This window comes from Tachysurus vachellii, chromosome 12, assembly GCF_030014155.1.
Source record: "Tachysurus vachellii isolate PV-2020 chromosome 12, HZAU_Pvac_v1, whole genome shotgun sequence".
In the NCBI taxonomy this organism is placed as follows: domain Eukaryota; kingdom Metazoa; phylum Chordata; class Actinopteri; order Siluriformes; family Bagridae; genus Tachysurus; species Tachysurus vachellii.
The window spans coordinates 14,674,925-14,700,573 of NC_083471.1; the positions used below are offsets into that span (position 1 = coordinate 14,674,925).

Genomic DNA, 25,649 nt, shown 5'->3' on the forward strand with positions numbered 1-25,649 from the left:
GTGGATTATTATTGGTCCCGCCTACAATCAAGGTTCTTTGAGATGACAAAAAAGCTGCACTTTTTTAATCTCGGAAAATTGTTTATATTAATGTATTATATATTTCACATAAGCTTGAAAATGTATCTGTTTTAACTGTTTTAAAAACGTGTAAACTTGAATCCTACTAAAATTATTTTGTTTTTTGACGTACAATTGTCGCTGGGTGATGACGGAAGCATTGTGTGGCGCATGCGCACTCTTCAGTTGTGCACGGAAGCTGCTGTGCACTGTGGTGAGAATGAAATGCAAATAATTTCATATGATTTTTTTATTGGGAAAAAAATATTTTATAAAATATAGAAAAAACATATTTGATTTGTTTAATTGTACTTTTTATTTAGTTGGTTAAATGATAAAGCGAATAAAGTTCTGTAACTGACGTTGTTCTTTAAGCTCTTTACAGAAATTATTTTCCTTTGTGTTTTTGTAGAAAATGTCAAATAAAGACGTAAAATCGGCTCTAAAAAGTGCCAGGGACGCTATAAAAAACAAGGAGTTTAAAGAAGCTCTGAAACACTGCAAGGTAAAACATTTCACCACAGTGTTAATGACGAACGTGCTGTTTGTCACCACAGTGTTAATGACGAACGTGCTGTTTGTCACCACAGTGTTAATGACGAACGTGCTGTTTGTCACCACAGTGTTAATGATGAACGTGCTGTTTGTCCCCACAGTGTTAATGACGAACGTGCTGTTTGTCACCACAGTGTTAATGACGAACGTGCTGTTTGTCAACACAGTGTTAATGATGAACGTGCTGTTTGTCCCCACAGTGTTAATGACGAACGTGCTGTTTGTCACCACAGTGTTAATGACGAACGTGCTGTTTGTCAACACAGTGTTAATGACGAACCTGCTGTTTGTCAACACAGTGTTAATGACGAACCTGCTGTTTGTCAACACAGTGTTAATGACGAACCTGCTGTTTGTCAACACAGTGTTAATGATGAACTTGCTGTTTGTCAACACAGTGTTAATGACGAACCTGCTGTTTGTCAACACAGTGTTAATGAACTTGCTGTTTGTCACCACAGTGTTAATGATGAACTTGCTGTTTGTCACCACAGTGTTAATGATGAACTTGCTGTTTGTTACCACAGTGTTAATGATGAACTTGCTGTTTGTCACCACAGTGTTAATGATGAACTTGCTGTTTGTCACCACAGTGTTAATAATGAATGTGCTGTTTGTCACCACAGTGTTGATGTTATATACGATAATTTATCAAATCACTTATTGTTTTATTAACACAGTGCTTATTGCATGAAATGTATAAACCTACCTGTGTTTCTAAAGGCTGTTCTGAAGCTTGAGAAGAATAACTACAATGCCTGGGTGTTTATTGGAGTTGCAGCGAGTGAGCTGGAGCAGCCCGAACAGGCTCAGACGGCCTACAAGAAAGCTGCAGAGCTTGAACCTGAGCAGCTACTTGCGTGGCAGGTTGGTAGTATATACAGCAACTGGCTTCATGTATTATCTTGTTATATTACATCACAGATATTTAGTCATTTTTACGCACCACATTTCAAACCCTCTTTGTTCAGAATTCCTCTATTCCTCAGCAACATTCCTCAGCACAATGTACTGTATAATACACAGTATGCAGTGCTATTTTGTGTACTTGTCCTGTTGTGTTTTTAATTGTCTGTTTGCTGTAGGTTGCATCAGCTATATATGGTTAATATAACAATAGAAGCTTCTTGACTTGACTCGATTTATTCATAAAATGCTGTCTGATTGTATTAAAAGTGTAATATGAGATGAAATAATAAAAAATGTTATTTCTACAGCAAAATAAAACCTCTGTATGCAGATGTGCCTTTAACACATTTTTATGCATAACAGTGGTTTGTATTATTTGAATTTCTTTTCCAGGGCCTTGCAAACCTATATGAAAAAAGTGATCAAGCAGATTTTAAAGGCGAGCTTCCCAAAATCTATCAAAAACTCATAAAACTGTATGAAATGTGAGTATCTCTGGCTAATACATAGTACTTTATAATTTACTTTGAATTTTCTGATATGTTATTTTTACTGTCTGCAATTTCAGCTCTGATAAAGTCAAATGCTTTGAAGTGAGCAGGAAGTTGGTGGACATTTATCAGACAGAAAAGAACTACTTACAGGTATAGGAATGAGTCGGATTACTGGTGTGTTTATTGTTGTATGTAAATTATGCTGTTGCCATGCTGCGAAGCGGCCATTACGTGACTGCTGCAATGCCACTATTGCCGTTGTATGATGTGCTGTTGCCTTGCTGCGATGCGGCTGTTGCTTTGCTGCGATGCGGCTGTTGTCGTGCTGCGATGCGGCTGTTGCCATTGTATGATGTGCTGTTGCCATTGTATGATGTGATGTAGCTGTTGCTGTGGTGTGATGTGCAGGTGGCGAGGGTGTGGCAGCATCTCATTCAGGTGAGAGAGGCAGAGGACGGTATTGAGAACTTTGAGCTGATCGAATTATGGAGAGAACTGATCAGGCTGCTCTTGGTCTCAGTGGACCAGCAGGACAATGAGACTCAGCAACATGTGAGCTATTATTCATTTGCACAAAGTCCTGTTCTAATTTGAAATAGGTGTTATAGATAGAATTTAAGTTAGAAAATACTGACTTACCTCTATAAGGTTCTCACGCCAACAAATGACGGCTTTTGAATAATTTTATTGGAATATATTAATGTGGTGGAGGGGGCACGGTGGCTTAGTGGTTAGCACGTTCGCCTCACACCTCCAGGGTCGGGGTTCAATTCCCGCTCCACCTTGTGTGTGTGGAGTTTGCATGTTCTCCCCGTGCCTCGGGGGTTTCCTCCGGGTACTCCGGTTTCCTCCCCCAGCCCAAAGACATGCATGGTAGGTTGATTGGCATCTCTGGAAAAATTGTCCCTAGTGTGTGATTGCGTGAGTGAATGAGTGTGTGTGCCCTGCGATGGGTTGGTACTCCGTCCAGGGTGTATCCTGCCTTGATGCCCAATGACGCCTGAGATAGGCACAGGCTCCCCATGACCTGAGGTAGCTCGGATAAGCGGTAGAAAATGAATGAATGAATGAATATTAATGTGGTTAAGTATGTGCTTTTACAAATGATCTACATTCAATTTTCAGCTCCTGTCTGCATTTGAAAAAGCTCTTCGGCTAACTGAAAATGTGCCTAGTGAGGATCATAAACAACTCATCCAGGATTACATTAAATGCCTCTCAAAAGTACGTACCTTCTTTTATATATTTTGCATTAATGTGAAGTATGCTAGGTGTTGGAAATACAGTGACCTGCACAGTAGAAACATGAAATTTCTCCTCCAGCTCCCTCATGAAGTAATGAAGATGAAGGAGATGTGTGATCTCATGCTGACCCTTTACCCAAAAGTCTCTTATCCTCTGGAAGTTCTAGCACAACATTATTTATTATTAGGTAAAGGAATCCTTTTGCATGGCAATAACCAAAACCACACTAGATAAAACTGTGAACTTGGGCAGATTTTAACAGAGTATGCGCATGTAATATTAAAAACATTCATTCAGGTTTATTCATTTAAAGGTAATGAATGCTAAATATGTGCTGAATTATTTCTGAGGTTGTTATGTGCTCATGTGGAGTTTATGTTTGATGGTAGACGATTGCAGTGAAGAAACTGTCGGCTGTTATACTCGTCTCTTGGAGCTGGATGCGGTTAGTTCCCTGGCCCACTTTGGTCTGGGTAAAAAAGCTCTACAGGACAAGAAATATGAGGATGCTTTCAAGAGCTTTGGCCTGGGTTAGTATCGGTAAACATTTGTGATCATAAAATATAATTGTGTGGTAAAATGTAAATGTGTGAATGTTTCATCAAGGTTTTGGCAGTATGAAAAGCAACTAAATCCTCTAAATGTCCTCTTGCATGTTATGTTGTGTTTGTTGCCTCGTGTTGTAAAGGGGAAGAGGAAGATGATAGTAAACAGAATTCTTTGATGTTAAATCTTTTTTTTTGCACTTTTGTTTGCAGGACTGAAGCAGATGCGCTCCAGTATCATTGGTTGGTACGGTCTCGCTCAAGCTGAGCTGAAAATGCACAAATACACTGATAGTGCTTTGTCCTCCAGCCAAGGTACAAACTTACAAGCTCACAGCTCCTCAGTCACTCATACAATATTATGCTTTCTGTTCAGAGAGGAGCTAAAAGTTTTGTTTGTGTATATAAATCTGAGACTAAATATACCATAATATTAATATACTAATGTGCATCTCCGAAAAATGTCTATATATAAATAAAAATGCATGTAATTGAAGCAAATACATTACTGTAAAATTGTGAATGCTAACAGCTTAATGGCTAACATGGTTGGTTTACATGAGAAATATTTAACATAGTAGTAATGTGGTAGTAACACACAAAATATTACCTTTAAATGAATGCAAGCATACATTTATCTTCTTGACATGAAGGTGTATACTGCTGTTATTTCTGCCTCATCCACACTGATTGTTAGTTGATCATGCTATAGACTGTTTGAATAGAATCTGTGTACTCCATCTATCACAGTGTGGGGCAGTTAAGGCTCTGGGTTGTTGATCAGAGGATCAGGATTTAAACCCCAGCACTGCCAAGCTGCCACTCTTGGGCCCTTAACCCTCCCTGCTCTAGTGGTGGTGTATCATGGCTGACTCTGTCCTCTGACTCCAACCTCCAATGTTGGGATATGTGAAGGAAGAATTTCACTGTGCTATAATGTATATGTGACAAAATAAAGGCTGCTATATTAAACTTTGTGTTCTTACAAAGCCAAAAGACTGAAGATATTGGTGATATTTGACACTTTATTGTTCTACTTCTCTGTGTAATTTTATTTGTATTGTTTCACAGTCCTAGGTGGATTCTAACACAAACAATTAAATATCAAATATATTTCAATGTCTAAAGCAGTTGAGGAAAGCACATCCATTCAACATTTGAGGTGTGTAGTAGTGCATTTTATTTGCAATGAATTTTATAACGTGTGTGTTTTAGGGCTGAAGTCGAGTACAGGGTTTTCTGAAGACTGGACCCACAAGCTGATGAGAGTAAAGCTGGAGGCTCTGGTAAGAGCTGGAACAGATCCCAGTGCAGATGAAGCTCTAGGGATGCTTTCTCAGGTACAGAACTGGCTGTAGAATCACAGACACCTTGGACTCCGTGGCCTTCTGGCTTCATGGTCTCCATGTGCTTTCCAGCTGGTCCATTTATTTCTTGGATGACATAAATATTTATTTTTCAGATGCCAGATGCTAACAATGACCCTGCTCTATTAGTGTTAAAAGTTAGAGCCTATTTACAAAAGCGGAAGCTTGAAGAAGCTTTGCAGGTACAGTCTCCAATTATGTATTGGGTGTCAATTTTAGAATGTTTACGTCCTGTTATTACAAAAATAACCTTACTGGACTATTTTAAAGGTGTCTTCTGAGTTGCTGAGCTCACATCCTTGCTCTGTGGAAGGTTTAATCGTAAAGGGACTGACACATAGAGCTAAAAACGAATACCAGCAGGCAGAGCAATGGTATGTTATTTTCTTAAATTTTTCCTCAACTTCTATTAACATTTGTTGTACATACATATTTATACATATGTATCTTTGCTGTCTTGTAGTTTTACTGAAGCTGTGTCTCAGAGGCCAGACAGTGGGGAGTTGTACTTCCTACTGGGACAGCTTTACTGGAACATGGGAGAAGACACACGGAGAGATAAGAGCAAAGTACACACTCATCTGCTGAAGGTGATGTCTTTAGTTTTATCTCTTGTTTTGCACTTGGACATTGGCTATACACTCGAAATGAATACCTATATCTAAATTCAGTGGCTTTAAAGGAATGCTCCAGATTTTCTAAATTAATTTTATATAAACTACATTTCTAGTGTATGTGTCGCAATCACTTATGCCCTGGATGCAGTAGAGAACCTTTCTGGATTATTCCAACTTAATCATTTAGTTTATAGCTCAGTACACTATATTTCCTCCTCACTGTATTTTTAGGCTGCTAAGCTGGATCCCCATCTTGGCTCTGTGTTTCGCTACCTGGGTCACTACTACAGGGAAGTGGCCAAAGAGCAGGGTCGAGCTAGAGGGTGCTACAAGAAAGCGTTTGAGCTGGACTCCACTGACACTGAGGCTGGCGCTGCCACTGTGGACCTCAGCATGGAGCAGGGAGACATGGTTAGTGCTTTGAGTGTCCCACATAATGTAGTTTTACGCCTACTGATGGGATGATTTGTTGTCATTGTTAATCCTAGTGATTTGTTTAGGACTATGCTTTAGCAGTTCTTCAGGCAGTGACAGAGAGAGCAACTCCTGGTTCAGCTAAATGGGCCTGGATGAGGAGAGGCCTGTATCATCTGAAAGTGGGCCAGAATGCACAGGCTATTGCAGAGTAGGATTCATTTCTTTTAATTCATTAACATATTTAAATATATTAGGCATCGCGAATGTTTTTGAACATCCCTCTCAATGTTCTTGGCTACAGCCTGCAGGCAGCATTGAGGGCTGATCGTGAGGACTGGGTGTGTTGGGAGTGTTTAGGCGAGGCCTATTTGAACCGCCACAGCTTTACAGCTGCCCTCAAAGCTTTTGCTCAGGCCCACATGCTGCAGCCCAGCTCCATCTACAGCCTCTACCAGATGGCCTCCATCAAACAGATTCTGGGCAGGTACAAAGAGGCGGCAGTGGAGTACCGGCAGATAATAAAAAGTGAAGAGTATGTGCCAGCTCTGAAGGGTGAGTTAATATTGATTTATTATGTAGCTCTTGAAAATTATTATTCAGGTTTAGATAAAATATGTTTTTGTAACTTACTCTTCATGTCATACAGTAGAATAAATTAAAATATTTTGTGCAGAAAAATTTTCTGCACAAATATTTTCTGCACAAATATTTTGTAAATTAAAAAATTTTAGTGCAGATCTTTCAAATACAAATGAGACCTGACATCTTACCACTGTGCAGTGGAAAGTACATCTGATATGACAAACAAGAAGAAGGCAAATTGCTGGCTAGATGATTGCTTTGAAATTTGATCTTTTATTGGGATAATAAGACCATTAGCTATTTTGTGTCCAGACTGTTATGTAGTACAGGATATCTGGTTTGTTTCAATAACTTTGAATAACTGCATTATATGATGCTTTATGCTCAAGGCTCCAGAAACTTTTTTTAATTACAATTATGAAAATTTTTTGTCATTTTTAAAGTAATGCAGATGTACTTTTCCAATGTTTATACTATAAAATTTTTGTTCAAAAAGTGTAGAGGTCTGTATCAACCGGACCAAGCTAAATTACGATACATTTTGTTTTCTTTCTGCGGTCAGGACTTGGAGAATGTCTTTTGGCCATGGCTAAAACAGCAATGGAGGATTACCTGGATGGGAGAGCAGTAGACCTTATACAGGAAGCCATTACATATTTGTTTAGGTAAAATTGCTAAGCATATTTTCACCTCACATTTTATCATTTCACTTTCTTATACAGGAAGTTAAAATCAGATTTTCAGTGTCTTTAATAAACTCTGACTTTATGTTTTTACAGGGCAGTGCAGAAGCGTGCGGATCTGTCATGTCTGTGGAAGTTGCTTGGAGATGCCTGTACCAAATGCAGTTCTGTTTCTCCTAACCGAATCTGTGTGCTTGTGCCTGGTGTGCTATGTGGAACAGAGCCTTCTGATAAGCCTCACACACTGGACCAGAATGAACTGCTCAGTCTCGGAGAGAGGTGCATATATACACACGACAATCATATGACATGATAATTAAATAAGCAGTTGTGTTTTTTCACCTTTTTATTTTTTCTCCTCTTGTGATTAAATATGAACAAGTTTTCACGGTCATGATAACTGCTTTGTGACTTTTATTCAGTACAATAAAATGTATTGTCTCTTATATAAGAAATAAAGTATTATGTCATATTTACAGTCGGACTCATCCAGGATGGCAGCAGTAATTCAGACATTAAAAGACATTAGCACTTTAATGTACAGAACAGCACAGTACATGACCTAGTAGCACATAATACAGCATAATAATCATTACAAAAAAATATCAATAGTATAAGATGATCCAGACAGTATTCAGTATTCAATACTAAAGTATTTCATTCTTTAATTGTCAGTAGTTTACCCTAAGCACCCCTCAAATTTTGTAATCCACATGTTCCAGGTGCTATGGCCGTGCTCTGAAACTGATGCCAGATACACCAAGCCTGTGGTGTGACCTGGGCCTAAACTATTACCACCAGTCGAGGTTGATTTGGTCCACATCTACAGAACAGGATGTCCAGTCACTGCTGGAGAAAGCTCTGCAGGTATTCCCTCTGACCTGGCAACCTGTTTCAGCACTTCCTGTGAAACTGAAATAAACTCTCTAATTTATTTGTGTCTTGTTTAGTGTGTTAAAAAGGCAGTCATGCTGGACAGTGGGAATCACATGTACTGGAATGCACTAGGGGTTGTGGCTATGACCAAAGGTAAACAAGTAAAGGTGTTATTGTGGTAAAGGTTTATCAAAAAGTTGACTACATACAAGCAGAAACCGTAAATTAGAAAAATATTTATCAGAAACAAAATATATTAATGTTATAGGCAGCGCTATAGCATATTATAAACACAGTATAAAGGAAAAGCCTAGGCATCCTAACAAGCATAATTATTTGACCTTGGATACATTCTATGTAACTGAAGGAAAAGAAATAGCAGCAGAACATCAAGGTGTAGCCAAAACATTATGTTTACTGCTAATAACATTGTTAAAAGTAGTAAATGTGATCAAGTCAACAATTTATTAATGTGCAGTGGTTTCAAAGAGTTTCCTTTCATGCTTCAACAGAAAAGTCTGAAGATTGTATTTTCTTATCTTTCAGGAATTGAAAACTTTGCCCTTGCACAGCACAGTTTCATTAAGTCAGTCAGAACAGAGCCAAATGTAAGTGCATGATCAGCAACAAAATGCACACAGTGCCTGAACTAACACGTTTAGGTTTAGAAGTCTTTAATGTCACACTGATATTATTCTGGTATATTTTTAGAATGTTGTAGCATGGACAAACCTTGGAACCTTATATTTTAAGAAGGGCAACATTGAGGTAAATTGTGCATGATTTCATTTCTCATACTTATTTTATGTCCTTATTTTGGTATTTTACATTTTTTTACATTATGCATATATACACTTCTCAGCTTGCACATGAGGCCTTCAAGATAGCTCAGTCTCTGGAGCCGCTGTATGTGAACTGTTGGATTGGACAGGTACTGTGAACATGCCGGCGAGACAAGACCAGGCATCGTCTTAAGTTTCTCTAACACAAGAAATAAGCATTTTCTCTGTTGGCTTTCAGGCGTTCATTGCTGAGACAGTAGGAAGCTATGACACCATGGATCTCTTCAGACACACCACTGAGCTCAGCACTCATGTAAGAGTTATATACCATCCAAATAAGTTTTTATTTTTATTTCAGTTGGGCAGAATTATTTCATTCATTTTCTATTACAGCTGTAATTGAAATCACTGGTTTAAATGAATGCACTTTTCTCTATAAATAATAAGGCAGTCAGAAGCTCTACATAAACAAATTCGACAAAAATTGTTGAAAATTGGGATTTATTTATCATTTTTGGAATAAGTCTTCAGTGTAAGAGCTTTTTTACTGTGCTGTTCCTGGAAACATGACAACCTCTATCTGTTTGTAGTTTTTACATCATACATGATAACACAAACTCTGTTTTATGGAGGTCCCACAATAGTACAATAAATGGATGGAATCAGTCATTTTGATGTCATTCTTTAATAAATAAAGCATTTCTACCATCAGAAAAGAGCTGTGGAATGAGACAACACTTATGTGTTATCTATGCTGATACTGGAAAAGATATTTGTGTGTCATTACATATCTGACATTGGTTTATCTTATAAAAGCGTTTCCTGTTTAATTCCTTACAAACAACTTAATAAGTACCTTTTTTTGGAATATACTGTACATTGCTGTATGATGTTGTGTTTATTAGACTGAAGGCGTGAAGGGTTATGCATATTGGGTCTGTTCTACTCTGCTGGACAAAAGTAACCGAGACTCAGAATTGTACCGCTACAACATAGTCCAGATGAACGCTGTCTCGGCTGCACAGGTGGCCTTAACCAAATATACAGGTATGTACAACACATTTATCACTTTTTTCTCTGACACAGTACTGCTGCGCATTCAAAGAACCGCTCTGCATTAAAAAAAGGGTTTACAACACAATCTATACATAGAACAAAGAAATTGTCATAAACAGTTAATGCCAGTAAATATGTTTTCATTGCTTTAAGCTTTCTATGGTGAGATTACAGCTGGTTATTATTGGTTATGTCACACACACACACACAATCACACACCCAGACTCTTGTGGTTTTGTTATGTGTTTGGTACGACTTGTTATGGTGAGAGCATTTGATCCCACTGTTTGAAATAGTGTGAGATGAGAGCTGATTAGATTTCATCGGTTGTTCTCTAAACATAGAGAGAATTCAGACAGACGCTGAAGCTTTTGTGATGTTGGGCTTCCTGAATGAGCACATGCAACTGAAAAAGCAGGCAACTAGAGCCTATAAGAGGTGGGCATACAGTCTTAATAAAGAAATTTTAGACATGTTTATATATGCTATATAATGTATGGAGTATATTTAGTTTAAGGTTTATGCTTATGCTACTATACTTATACTTCTTCTATCTATACTTTCTATTAGAGCTGTGGAGTTGCTCCAGAACAGCCCACAAACTGAAGAAATCAGCTTCGCTCTCAGAGGCTACGCTCGGGCCCTCTGGTAACTCAGAAACACTTTTCACTTGACTTTTTACTAATAGTGATTCATTTTGGGTAGGGGAGAACACAGAGAGAATGTTTAATACATTTTGCTATACTGGGAATAAAATTGAAAAACCTGTTTTTGAACTTATGAGTTTACTATTTCTAAAGCCAGTTGTTGGGCAGTGTGTGATGTCACACGTGTGTGATCGCGCTGGCCAATGGGGAGTAGAATAAGGACACAATAGACAGATGAGGTAGAGAGGGGGCTGTTTTTTTTTTGTGTGTGTGTTTTTTCCCCCCGATCCTTTCAAGTACAAACAAAAGTAAACAAAATGATATAACAGTGTTCTGTTTAAATTCAGCTCAGTCACATGTTGGATCTGTCACAGTCTAAAAACTACTACTTTCTCTTGTAGTGACATGGATCAGTGGGAAGAAGCTATCCGTCATTATTCCTCCACATCTCTGGAGGAGCTGCACGATCACACAGGCATGGCTCTAGCCTGCTTTCGAGCAGGACGCCTGCAGGAGAGTGTTAATGGTAACTGTAGTTCTTTTTCATTTCTCAGGCTTATTATGGTCAATTGTGATTTTTAAGCTTATTTTGTTTTGTGTTTGCGTGCGTTCATGTGTGCGTGGGTTTTACTGTGTTCCAGCCTATGAGAAAGCTCTTGCAGTAGCTTCCAAAGAGAAGGAGAAAGCTTATATACTAACAGCTCTAGCTTTACTACAGCACCGACTGGGGAACATGGACACTGCCAAAACTTTACTCTTTAAGTGGTAAGCCCTTTAATTCACCTTAAAGCCTTATAATTCATCTATTCAATTCATGCCTCTTCAGGTCATTACTAGTGTTGGAGATTACTGATTCTGTGTGTGTGTTTTCCTGTTCACCCAGCTCCTTGCTGAAGGAGCCAATTCCAGAGAGTTTGCTGTGTTTATGTGCTTTGGGCCTGGTCCATGGAGATGTTACCCTGGCTAGTGCTGCACTTTCAGAGCTGTTGAAGCTGGATGGTGCATTGAGAGGAGCTGTGGAGGAGCACTGCCTGCTTACTTGCACACTTCTGGCCCTACAGGGCAACTACAGTGCTGTGCAGAGAGAGGCTTCCAGGGCAGTATTCAGGTATGTGAAAGTGAAGTGACACATACTCAGAATTTGTTCTCTGCATTTAACCCATCCAAAGTGCACACACACTGTGAACACACACCCGGAGCTTCATCTGGTGGAACTGGCCATCTCCAGAATTATAACTGTATCCAGACTTGGGACATATTGAAACTTTCATTAAATAAGTCAAACTTTGGTGCTAGAAAAATTCAATGTCAGATAAACAAGTTGGATTCAGCGATCAATTATGTTGTAACATCGGCACAGTTCTTTTGGCATTTACACAGAGCCGACACTGGAGACTCGATTCAAAAAATGACGAATCAAAATTTTCTCACAGAGATAGTTTCTAACACTATAAGAAAAAAGTTATCAATATCAGTGCCAATACTATATCACAGCACAACAACATGAATGGCCATTAGTTTCATATTTCTTTGTGGTTTTGAGTCTAACTTTGCAAGGTTTGCGTCTAAATCATTTCAGTAGTGATTAAATATCCAAACAGAAACAGAGCACCTGAAATCACAGCAGAGCATCATATTTGTTATGGCTAGAGCCTTTAATGTTACTGGTGACATGATTATTCAATTGCTTATTGAATCTTTAACATTTCTGTTTAACCATTACTTGTGACAGAAACCCAGGAAATCCATCCCTCTGGGCACTGCTGTCCAGACTGGTGCCACAGTTCTGTCCCAGCAAAGCTGATGTAAGCCAACTATTTTTAAATATATGATGATATATTGTGTTGATCTAAATTCCTGCTACACTTTCTGTTCTCTATAAAAAATCAACAAAACCTCACCACACTCATTATACTTAATAATACACAGTATTATTAGTAACCAAAATACTACTTGAAAGCTGGAACTATTCAATCTAATTTAAACCTGATACCTGATAAAATTAAATCATGCAGTTTTAGCTATGTTGTTTGAAGCAAGAATTTTATGTCAATCTGGTCATATATTTTTGGAATTAATTTTGGATGTCTTGGTTGATTATATGCCCGAGAAATGTAGTAGACATTTTGTAGATTTTATTTAATGAATTGTTCTTTAACACACAGTACTGCACAAGTATTATGTGTATCACAGGGTGGAGCTGTGGCAGGTAGCGTGGCATGTCATGCTAGCATGACTCTAGGAAAGGTTGGTATAAATTTAACAGATAAAACAGTAGAATAAGAAGCCTGTCTGTCTTATTACTAATGTGTATTGTCTGTGCTGGTCTTTAGAGGGCACTGCTGTACAGTGGAATAAATCAGTTGGCCTCAGGCAGACACTCTGGAGAAGACAGGAGGAAAAATGCTCTAAAGACCATCCAGAGAGCTATTCTGCTCTGTCCAGGTGGGTTTAGGACAAACTGAGGCTTTCACCTAAACCATGGAACGACAAAATGTTAGTAATGTTTAGAGAGATTAAACGTACAATTATTATTATTATTATTGTTATGGTGAAATTAATATATTTATGCTAGGTGACTGTTGTGTAACAAAATCTCTGATCAGCTTATGTAAATGTTTCAGCATAAGTGGTGTGTGAAACTACTAGATTAGATGTGGGGCAACCAGTTACCATCCGAAGTTCCATATATGTTAAATGGAATCCACCTGTGAGCAAGTCCAGCCCAAAGTGCTTTAAAAGTATCAGTCAGGGATTAATTAGGACATAAGTATATCCCATCATTGAAGATCCTGCAGCACACCATTAAATCTATAACCTAAATATGAAAATAATTTGACACAACCACTATTCTGCCACTATTAAGTCAGTGACTGGGTAAAGAGGGCATTAGTCAGAAAACAATCAATAGGCCAAAGATAACTCAATAGCCGAAGAAATCTGTAGGACAGCCACAAAGTCTGGCCACTCCACAAATCTGGTCTTTATGGGAAAATAGTGAAGCATATGAAATCTTATTTGGCTTTTGCTAAAAGGCAAGTTGAAAACTCAGCAGACACATGGAATATGTTGTCTGGTCTGATTGGAGGAAAATGTAAATTTTTTAGCTTTGCACAAAGTGCTGCATTTTGAGGGAAACCAAACACTGGTCATTATCCTGAGAAAGGCGACCTTCTTCATGAAATATTTGAACTAGCACTTTCTCCCTTGAGGAAAAAAAAACGTTGAACAGTGTTTTAGATTCATTGTATCCTAAGTCTGTAACCTAATGAGCTAGAGTTAACGTATTCAGTGATAGAGACTTAAAAGCACTTTTGTACGTTGTTCTGGAGAAGGGTGTCTGCCAAATGATGTAAATGAGTGAAGCATGCTGGTGGTAGCGTCACCACCATCGAGCAAATCTACTTCCTTCAGATTCAACTGCGCTTGTTTTGAGTCAGCTTTTATGGAGGCATGAAATAACATCATGTAATGTTGTAATCAGCACTGCATTAGATATAAACAGATTCCTACTAGGTTCAAGGGAAAGATATTGTTCAGTTGTAGCAGACAAAAAGAGGAAGTAGTATTCCATGTACCTGAAGAAAGAATTTTATGGAGTGATTTTTAGTTAACATATGTACTTCAGAATATACAGATCTAATGGTTTCTTCTTTCTCCCTTGTGTTCAGATGATCCTGCAGTCTGGGCAGGGCTTATGGCTGCATGTCACACAGAGAATGTAGCCTGTGCCCTGTCAGGCTCCTCCCCATGCAGAGAGGGTCTAGAGAAAGTTCTTATGACACTGGTGTCAGAGAAAGGTCAGTAAATGTTGTATTTGTTGATAATAAGGCTTATCACTTTCATGGTATATACAATAGGTTTTTAATAAATCAATCACATTTACATGTATATTTGAATATCGTCGCTGTCGGGCGGAATCCTCGTATCTCCAAAACCGTTATTTTTCAGGAAATTAAAAAAACACTGTACCTTATCTGCAGTGCACAGGGTTTAGTCCGCGTTGCAGTGGATTGTCTCGTGCTAAATTCCTGTCCTCAGACAAGCACCAGAACTAGCGGGGGTCAAGATTTTTTTTCTTTGAGCCCAATGTTTTGAAGACATTTACCTCAGAAGACGTGTTGATTCGTTGCGCCTCTTCTTGTGGAGAAATATTCCGCGTAGCTCTCCCATGGAGTGAGGAAGAGGTGGACAGTGGAGTGTCCAATGGAGTTAAGAGATTTGTGCTCAAGCTATTTTCAAGACTTTAGATTGGTTAATAACTTGTAAAAATAACAGACCCAGGGACTGACCAATAGCATCGATGTGAAAAAATATGAAATTAACCAAATTTGGACATACAAGGTTTCCGCCCGACAGCGACGATATTCATGTTCACACAGAGTTAAAAAAATAAGATGCATATTTTTATTTTTGTATTTATTTTTTGATGAATGAACAATGTCTGTTGAATGGGGAAAAATAACCTGTTTTTTCTTAACAAGGTACATATTTGCTGTTTGCTGTGACAGTATAATATTAATCATTAATTTATTTGAATGCATTCTATCACAAAGCGGTTTAAGCAACTGAAATGTAATGCTTTTTTATATATGTATAATATGACCATGCTAATGGAAGATGTACCAAATTTCCCAAATGTGTGTGTGTATATGTGTGTATGTACACTGTGTTCCAGTGAAAAGCCTGCAGAGAGAGGATGGGCTTTTGGCTCAGGCTCTGGAAGGCTGGGTGCTGCAGCAGACTGTGACAGGACTCAAACAGAGCGGCCACTATGATGAAGCTGAAGCCCTGTGTTCACAGGTTCTCTTGTTCTCTCTTTCTTGCTTTATTTTTTGTCTCGCTACTCATTCTCTCTCCTCAGCTGCCTGTCTGGGCCACAGGTGCAGACAGAAACACTGGCCATCATAACCATACATGCGCTACTTTTATAGCAGAGATGAGTCATGTGTCAGAGCCAGAGGATCTGTGAATTCTCCATCTGTTCCTCCAATCATGTTTTGTTATCCCCTATTTTCACACTTGAATAAATTTTCTTTGTCTTTATCATCGTTAGGATATATATTTTGAAATCTTTTGATCACTTATTTCATTTCAACTTGCAAAAGAGGTATACTACTTTACTACTTCTACTATAAATATAGCTAATGTTGTTTTGTTATTTCTTATTGTTATATTCGTTTAATATACTTTTTAACAGTGCAGTTTCTATGATTTCTTTTCTAAATAGCTTTCCAACGAAGCTCGTTACATAATCAGTTCCTTGAGATGTTTTATGGTTTAGCCACCAAACATATCTTATCTAACCAGCTATGGAGCCACTAACACATTGTTCTTGAACTTTTACCAAAAAGTTCAATTAAACAATTAATTAATTAATTAATTCTATCACATTTTTCATACAAAGTCACATTAAATAGTCACAATGAGTTTTATTTGAATTTGTCACTGATATTTGTATCACCACAAACCTATAGGCTGATCTGTTTTCCTCATATTATACACATTCAGCAGTAACGTAGCAGCAGCAGTCACGCAACAGCAGCAGCAGCAACGTAACAGCAGTTGTCTGTATATGTGATTTGGCTTTCGGTGTGTTACAGGTGTTGAATGTGTCTCCCGAGCATCCTGCAGTGTTCCTGTTGCTCAGGCAGGTTCAGTGCGAGTGCCTCCTCCTGTCTGATGCCAGAGACTGCATCCCCTCAGCAGTACTGGACCAACTGAGTGCTGCTGTCATGGCCAACCCAACTTCAGTGTCTGCTTGGCACGTGAGTACTGCTTCATGCACATCAGCTAATTTCGCTCTATACACCATATCCACTTTTTAATGACCCATCAAAAAAGGGAATAGGGCCATCAAAGGACATCAGCTGTTCAGATATTATCTAATGACACCGCAGTCTGTGTCACTGCTGGATTCAGAAATATTGAACATCCATCTGGCAGCAGCTCTGAGGTCAGAAATTGAAAGTTAGGGTTTAGAATATAGCTAGGACAAATTGTGCATCTGGAAAAGGAGCTTGATCTATCAAGGTTGATGGTTCTTATAAAGAATTTGGATCTTTATGGTTGTAGGCCCAAACATTTCTAAACAAGGAGAGAAAGGGTTTCAATGACTTTTGTGTAGGAGCACATTTAATACTGGAATCAGTGGCATAGATTAACATCTGTGCTGAAATTCAAAAATAAACTGTACAATGTGGACATAAATGTAATCATCTCTGTAATTACTGCAAGTGTGCAGTTCAGAGGTCTTTCAGTCGATTCCAGTTGATCACAAAACACAACTCATACCTCACTCTAACTCTTGCCACTGTTCATCATAATATTTTAGTACTATTGAGATGCTTTTATTTGACAGAGAGAACAGGACAGGGAGAAAATGACTGAAAAGTGAAGTGGATAACATTGACTATCTTGTTAAAATGGCACCTGTCAAGAGGTGGGATATATTAGAGAGTCGGTTCTAAAAGCTTTGGAAGCAGGAAAAATGGGCAAGGACGTGAGTGACTTTGACAAGGGATAAATTGTGATGGCTAGATGACTGGGTCAGAGCAGCTCCAAAACAGCTGGTCTTATGGGGTGTTCCTGGGTTGCAGTGGTTGGTACCCACTAAAAGCAGTGCCAGTGAACCGGTGACAGGTTCACGGGTATCCAGTGCTCATTTCTAGCGGTTGGCTGAAAAGGACTTCTGCTGTCTTGGTGACATACCACAGCACACCTGCAGAGGTTTTCTAGAGGTCCATGCCTACACAAGGTGGTTTTAATGTTATGGCATATTAGTGTGTACTTGCTAATTCTAAAGGATATACTTAGTGTGGTGATGAAGTGAAATCCAAGAAAAAAATCTTCTTTGGTGTGTGTGTGTGTTAGTGGCTGGCAGACGTGTACCGCTCTCAGGGGTTGCTGGCACAGGCATCGGTGGCTCTGAGACAGAGTCTGCAGCTTGCCTCTCAGCTCGGTCACTACAGCGGGAAGCTCAGCAGCCTGCTGCGACTCGCCCTGCTCTCCCTCACCCCCTGCATGGTGAGTACACATGCTCGCCTTGACAAAACTCAGATTTATTGTATACACATTTTAAGTTTCCCTTTAACTCTATACACGGTGACCTACATTTGTGGTAACACACCACAATTAGCTGAAACTGAAAAATATATTAAAGAGTTGCTGCTCTTAATATAAACAGTTGCAGCAGTTTTCTTTCTTTCTTTTTTTGTTTGCATCGTCTCATTATAACCAGAACTAATCATGATGATTTAATATGGCTATTTAGAACCATTGCAAATGGTTAGCTATATAGAATAACTAATTGTTCACTATGTTTCCTTAATGGCCAAAAAGCTCAAATAAATTGACAAATGATAACATACTTTAAAATAACTCAATATATAAGTAGTCAGTTTGAAAGCAGGAACAAATTTCTTTCTGCCACTTCATAGCATAATACCAGTTTACATTTCACACATGTGGGATTTCAGTATAGCAGAACCTGTTATACCATCAGAAATAATTGTGTTCCTCATTATCACCTGCTATGTTTCAGATCATAGATCAAGAGAATGTATTTATATGTCTATAATATATTTGACCCAAACATCACGGAGTATGATCAATATACTGTATACTGTATTGCATAAGTATTAACCTTTTTCCCAAATTGTCTAACATTTGAAGGTGTGAAATATTTGTGAATGTGATACAGACATATTAAAAGCAAAACAGCTGCCAGAGTTCAGTCAAAAAGCTTTTTCCAAATTATTTATTATTTATTGGGCCTTATATGTGTTGTGAATCAGAAGGCGGTGACATCACTGATATCTGTCAATAGCAAAGGTACAGTGGTTTTTATACATTTTTTTTGACACACACTGCTGCACAGATGTGTAAACATGGCTAGGATGAGGAGATGAGAGATGGACACACACAGTAGAACAGAGTAAACCATGTCTGTTTTCAGCTGGGGTCAGAAAGGAAAGCCATATTTGTTTTGCTGACAGTAAAGCAAAAGGAAAGTACAAACGATGTTGCGTCACAGACATCCGGAGGGATTTCCTCCTCTCACTCAACAGTCCAGAGATTACAGAGGGAAAGAGGGATTGATGACACCTGCCCACAGTGTGCCATTAGCTGAGGTGTTAAAAGAACCTTTCAAACATTTTCTGGTAGAAAGAAATGCTCTAAAAGTGGGTGAGCTGTTTAAGCTGTACATAAGCATGGAGATGAATGTCTGCCAGCTTAAATCTACTTATATATTGAAACCTAGTGTTTATAACATGGTTATATAGTAATAGGTTTTATACCACAGTGATGTTAAATTTGTGAATCTGCTTACTCAGATATTGATTAATTTTCTGTAACAGCAGCTCTCATAGTCAAGTCACATGTTTATATTAATATTTGTTTTTTGTACATTCCAGAATATCAGATGTAAATATTAATGGTTCAACATGAACCGTTTCTTTAATCAGGAAAATTTTAAATGGCTGAGGTGTAAGAGGAATAAAACGTTGGGACATACCATTACAGGAAACCACTACTGGGTCAGGACATATCACACCAGACCTGTAACATTAAGCCTCAAAGTGTGTTTTTATCCCTTATACACTCCTGAACAAAATCTTAAAACCTGGGGAAACATTAAAGTATTTGTATAAATAATAAAGAAACATAAGTACTGGTGGATCATAACCAGGTTGTAAGAACTGCTTCAAAATGTCAAAAGAAGAAAAAGGCTGTTCATCAGCTGATCAAAAGATTAAGACCATAGCCCAAAAATACCCAGAACAGAACTAAAAGTGTGAAAAAAGGACTCAGTAGTGAGTAGCCCCACCGTTCTTGTTGATAACTTGTTGTTAGACACTCGTTTCAGCATGCTTGATGTAACTGTTTCCAGGAGGCTGGTGGGAATTTTGCTCCATGTAGTGAAGATGGCTTAACGAAGGGCATCCACAGTCTGGAACTGAAGTCCGGTTTTGTAAACTTCCCTTACCATCCATCCCCAAACATTCTCAAGGGGATTTAGATCAGGGTAACACACAGTATGGTCCAGAAGTGCAACGTTATTGTCCTGGAAGAAGTCCTTTGTCAGTCTGGCATTGTGAATTGCAGCACTGTCCTGTTGAAAGACTCAGTCATTACCATACAGATGAGGGCCCTCAGTCAAGAGGGATGCCTGCTGCAACATATCCACATAGCCAGCCGTCGTTTGAAGCCCCTGCACAACCTGAAGCTCTATTTTCCCATTGAACGAAAAAGCACCCCAGATCATGATGGAGCCTCCTCCATTGTGCCAGGTAGAAAACCGTGGGTTCTCCTTGTCATGCCAGTATCGTTGGAAGCCATCAGGACCATCCAGGTTAATGTTTTTCTTGTCCAAGAATTAAACTTTCTTCCATCTTTCAATCATGTATCATGTTTTTGCTCCCTTGCAAATTCCAAATGGGCAAGTTTGTGGTGTGGGAGGAGACGTGGCTTTCATAGAGGTTTTTTGTTCTTTAAGCCCTTCTCTCGCAGATGCCGTCTTATGGTTATTGAGCTGCAGTCAGTAATCAGTAATGCCCTTAATTTGGGTCGAGGATCAACCTGTGTCTTCACAGACAGCCTGACGGATCTTCCTGCTCAATGCAGGCGAAATTATTCTGGGTCTACCACTTGATTTTTTTGTCCCATAACTCAGGATCATTTAAGAAACTTAAAACGATTGCATCCAAACTCGGCAGCAATGGCTCATTTTGAAAGCCCTTGCTTGTGCAGCTCAACAAACCTGCCACTTTCAAAAACACAAAGCCTTTTTGCTTTTGCCATTAGGAGATCATGACAGTGTGACTTTCTGAAGGACAATGGCATTGAAGCCAAATTTTTGCACAGATTTTAACTTTTAAAGGCTATGGTCTTAAACTTTAGATCAGCTGATGACCAGCCTATTTGAGTTTAAATGCAGTTTTCAATAAATTGCCTACTCTCTATTTTTTGTCTCTTGCTCTTGTTTCTTCTTTTGGCATTTTGAAGAAGTACTTACAACCTGGTTACGATTCACCAGTGCGAAGTATGAATACTTGTAATATTTTTCCTGGCTTTAAGATTTTGTTCAGGAGTGTATAATACAATTCATTTAATAGAAATCGAAGCAGCCAGAAACAAAAAGTAGTTCATGATGAGCACCTAAATCCCCACCTCGGAGGTCTTAGCTTCAGATTATTATTTTTTTCCTTCTTACGGCTGCTCCCCGGGTCGGCTGCTCACCTGGTCCGAATATTAAATTTGGTACAGGTTTTATGCCGGATGCCCTTCCTGACACAACCCTCCCAGTTTACACTTCAGTGGCTGGGTTAGCTCCCTGCCCGCTAATCGAACATGGGCCGTGGCAATGAGAGCACTGGATCTTGGCTTCAGATAAAACAAATATATCTCTGTATAAGAGAATGTTCTATTCTAAAGCATCAAGCTACAGAGAGCTGTGTGACATCTGCTCTTGAGAGTCACACCAGCAGAGTGGGCATGTACACTGTTATTTCACACAAGATTGGACTGGTTTTGAGAAACCGGAAAACAAGTTTCAATTTTTTCAACATTTTTTGAAAATTCAGATCTAGCATCAGATCTTTTTGTGTCGTTTTTGACAAGTAGTTGAGGTAGAAATTTGAGACCTGGCAAACGTATACACCAAATGGTCAGAAAACTAATGTTTAATTAGCCATATTTCATTTTGTTACATTCTAATGTATAGCTTTCTTTCATTATATGTGAATCGGTCATGCTTAATAAACAGTGTGTCACTATAAAGTTTCAATTATTGTACTTCATTTATGTTAAATGAATCCTTAATCACATATTCAGATACTTATTTTTGCAGTATTGAAAATCATATTAAATCGAGAGACAACCATATCACATTGTTCCAAATTAGATTTTTGTGTATCATTACACCCCTAATGAACTTCTTTCTCTTTTTATGCTTCATAATATTCAGTGTAGTCAGGGTCATGATGCTTTCCAACAGTAAGTCTGTCGTCTGAATGCAGCACAGCGGTGATATGGCTCCCTTTCCCTCGTGTTTTTTTTTTCTCCCTCACTTGCACAGTGTAGTAATTATCCCTCCTGATTTGGCCCGATTTGTCTTGTGTTTAAGCTGACTCCAGCTTTGTCCCTTTAATTAAATTAGAGAGACTCATTCCAAAGCAATCTCTTGATTAAAATGTCTTTCCATATTTCTCTTGCACTCATTTTTATTATAGAAATAAATGGAGGAAAAGCAGCCAAATGGGGGCACAGTGGCTTAGTGGTTAGCACGTTTGCCTCACACCTCCAGGGTTGGGGGTTCGATTCCCACCTCCGCCTTGTGTGTGTGGAGTTTGCATGTTCTCCCCGTGCCTCCGGGTACTCCGGTCTCCTCCCCCGTTCCAAAGACATGCATGGTAGGTTGATTGGCATCTCTGGAAAATTGTCCGTAGTGTGTGATTGCGTGAGTGAATGAGAGTGTCTGTGTGTGTGCCCTGCGATGGGTTGGCACTCCGTCCAGGGTGTATCCTGCCTTGATGCCCGATGACGCCTGAGATAGGCACAGGCTCCCCGTGACTCGAGGTAGTACGGATAAGCGGTAGAAAATGAATGAATGAAAAGCAGCCAAATTTCAGATTTTACTTTCCTCAGTTCGGACTGTTAAATCCTGATCGTTGTATGCTTATTAGCTTGTTATATACACAGTTGAAGGGTTATGTAATATGTATAAAAGGAATACAAAGGGGGTTAGTGCTTGGGGGGGGGGACCTGGAACTTACTTTTGGAAAGAAAGTTCATAGCTGGAGAATAAGTCATCAGGGAAGGGAAATTAAATACAGTACTTGTACTAACTGTACTAACTGTAGCTTGTTGTGTGTGTGTGTGTGTGTGTGTGTGTGTGTGTGTGTGAGACACTAGGCTGGAGTTGGAGGAGTGGAATGGAGCAGTCTTGTACGTGAAGCCTGTACTGAGGTACAGAAGCTGGCTCTGTGTCCTGTGGCTTTACTTTTTCAGGCTCTGCTCCAGTTCTCCATCAAGATGGGAGCCAGGTAACACATCTAGATGAGCATAAGAGAGTGTTAGCCCAAATCAAATAAATATATATTTATTTTTAATCATATTTTTAAATTACAAGGGTTAACAGCACTGTATACACAGTTTTATAGAAATCTGACAAAGATATCAGAAATGACTACATTTGTGTGACTAAAAGCTCTAAGTTGGCTCATTCCTACCAGTACACTGCAAAGGCATGAAAGGCATAAGAAAAACTGACATTGGACAGATAGGGGCAATGATGCCAAGTCATAATGCACCTGCTTAGAGAGGACTAGCTTTAAGCTCACTTTATTTTTTGGCTGTTTGACCAAAAATTTAGCTGACCAGTAAAACTTGCATGCAGGTGCCATAAATATTGAACAAAACTCATGGGCTTCCTCTGAGGTTTGGTTTTGCTGGTTTTATAAATGTAATTTCTTTTTCCTAAGGGAGACACGGCGTCTGTTGGAAAAGATTGTTTATGGATCAGGTTCAAGAGACATGAAAACGGTGGCAGGAGTTGCTCGCTGGTACCTCCTGCGCCACCTGCATGCCAAAGACGACCTGGAGCTGATAGATGTAAGGACATACACAGTCATCAGTTTTAATCTCACAGACATGAATGAGTCACATGAGTTGTTCATGTAAATCATGTAAAACTGAAGCAGTTTTAAATGAAATCAGTGTATAGCCTGTAGAGCTCAGTACCCCAAGGTCTCCCAAGGTAAACGGCTCATGATTTAGACCACATGGAGAAAACTGGACTGAGGTCCTTGTTTGCTTTTTTCTTTCCACCTTTATTTTATAGCATTGTAACTCTGCTCTGAACATGAGTTGTTGTTTCTGTAGACCCTGATGATGGAGGCTGAAGCAGCAGGAGACTTGAGGCTGCTGGAGTTCCATAAACAGCTGTACCCCTGAGCCTCACTGACTCGCAGTCTCATCCACTCAGGACCATCAGCACTCTACCATGCAAAAGCCAGTATAGCAGCTGCATTCTTAATCCTTCTTATTTCTCATTAAATCATCTTAGCTTTTTTTGACCCCATTCGGTTCCATTTAGGTACACTCAAAACTTTCCAGTTCTTACAAATTCACAATTGAGTGAGTTTTTGTGTCTGGTTTGTTTTCTGTGAAATAAAAGCTAAGATGATCAATTGGTAATGGCTAGTAACCAGTCCTAAAGCACTTCTAAACACTGACTTGGCACAGAGAAGACAAAATGCTGCATGAGATATTGCATATAAAATCATCAAAATTAGAGTTTTTGCTTTAATTAAAGCAGATGCTGCCAAATCATAAAGTTTGAGAGTTTTCCCCCTGTATGCTTTATGCTGCCAATGAAATAAGAGCACAAGAGCACAATGGCCAACAGCCATATGAAATATGAGTTCACTTCCTCTTTCACAGCACCATATTCGTATCATCGATCCAGACAACCGCAGCCAAGAACCATTCGACCCGTAATGGCAACCTATTTCTCAGTCCTCCTCTTACAAACGCTTCAGAGACACATTGTTCCTCAGAGATGAAAATGAATCTAATACCAAACGTCTGAATCTCTCAAACACTTTAATCTTATACCCAAAGAAACACAGAAGTAGCTATAGAATTTGTTTGATTTCTTTCATATTACAGTGGGCTGTTTTCTATTATGTCCAATAAAGCAATTGAACAAAAAAGGATAATCTGAGTGTTTTCTTGTTTGCAGTGGTATTGGAGGTATCTGATCAGACATTTGATTGAAAAATAAAGCTTGAGTTGTGTCCAAATAAAAATAAAAATTGTCTTAAAAATGAAGGTAAAGACCTGCAGGAAGGTTTAGCAGATACAGGAGTAATGGTGCACAGTGTAGTGTTGCTTGTCATGTTCTGCAGGGAAGAGTCATCAGAATAAAACCTTACATTATCTTACCTTATATTGCAAGACAGAAACTCTGATGTATGCAAACGAAAATCTTTTGAAAACAGGTGCTGTAGACTGATTAAATAAAAATGTTTAAATAAAATTTTTTGATGACACTGGTGAAAAGAGGCTGGCTTCTGCAACAGGATAATGATCCAAAACACACCTCAAAATCCACAATTAGTCATTTCAATAAATGCAAGCTGAAGCTCATGGAATCTTAAACATGCTGCGTATGCAAGACGGCTTAAGAATGTGGATGAAGATTTATTCCACGAGAATACAAAGATTGGTCACTGTGTTTGAAACAATGAATCTAATTGCAATTCAAGTAAAAGAAAGAAAAATGCTGTTAGTACAATTCAGAACTTTCAGAACCAGTTTGGGTGTTGTAGATCTAAAATTACCTCAAGAACATCTGTAACATATTTGCCTAATATTTGAATATAAAAATGATTAATGGCTCAGAAACATTTAGAAACTAGTTAAGTAGAAGCTACTTTTGAATTTTAAACTGCAAAATATTTTGCAGATTTTGTAGACTCATTTGAAATGAATACTAATACGCTGTTATGTCCTTGAATCCGATTTTATGTTTTTATTTAAATAGGGCTGTTATTTAACAGTGACAGTGATGTTTATTTAACATTAATGGAAGGAGAAAGTTTTTCACAGTCTGTAGGACAGAGGGCTTTTTTCCCTTTTGTCTTGTCTTGCTTTATAGACTACAGAGAAGGAAAAACTGTTGTTCAGAAAACATTTATAGCTGCTGTAATGTAAGATACCATGAACGTGTCTCTATAACTAGACAAAAAGTATGAAGTGTTGTTCAGCAATTTAACTGCTATATGCTTCATCTTGTACTCCATTTAC

The 25,649-nt window shown here is 38.7% G+C and overlaps 1 protein-coding gene across 2 annotated transcripts; it reads left to right on the plus strand.

Annotated features, from left to right (window-relative positions):
• Positions 1 to 182: 182 nt before the first annotated feature.
• On the plus strand, positions 183 to 24,525 carry skic3 (SKI3 subunit of superkiller complex). Of its 2 annotated transcripts, XM_060882903.1 has the most exons (41): positions 183 to 274; positions 473 to 565; positions 1,339 to 1,482; positions 1,918 to 2,009; positions 2,093 to 2,168; positions 2,427 to 2,570; positions 3,144 to 3,242; positions 3,342 to 3,450; positions 3,653 to 3,793; positions 4,022 to 4,123; positions 5,024 to 5,148; positions 5,271 to 5,357; positions 5,446 to 5,549; positions 5,639 to 5,765; positions 6,024 to 6,203; positions 6,293 to 6,417; positions 6,511 to 6,761; positions 7,354 to 7,456; positions 7,571 to 7,753; positions 8,197 to 8,341; positions 8,425 to 8,503; positions 8,897 to 8,958; positions 9,062 to 9,118; positions 9,213 to 9,281; positions 9,371 to 9,445; positions 10,038 to 10,179; positions 10,533 to 10,626; positions 10,759 to 10,836; positions 11,237 to 11,361; positions 11,477 to 11,600; positions 11,719 to 11,943; positions 12,568 to 12,640; positions 13,029 to 13,082; positions 13,169 to 13,280; positions 14,507 to 14,635; positions 15,514 to 15,638; positions 16,439 to 16,603; positions 17,709 to 17,861; positions 22,752 to 22,882; positions 23,321 to 23,450; positions 23,721 to 24,525. In XM_060882903.1, exons 1-41 carry the CDS (start codon positions 209 to 211, stop codon positions 23,790 to 23,792), a joined length of 4,770 nt encoding a protein of 1,589 aa, XP_060738886.1. In that variant the 5' UTR covers positions 183 to 208; the 3' UTR covers positions 23,793 to 24,525. The 2 variants fall into 2 exon arrangements, with proteins under 2 accessions (XP_060738886.1, XP_060738888.1); XM_060882905.1 differs by lacking the exons at positions 183 to 274; positions 473 to 565; positions 1,339 to 1,482; ... (1 more) ...; positions 2,093 to 2,168; positions 3,342 to 3,450 and having other exon boundaries at positions 2,430 to 2,570.
• The last annotated feature ends 1,124 nt before the right edge of the window (positions 24,526 to 25,649 follow it).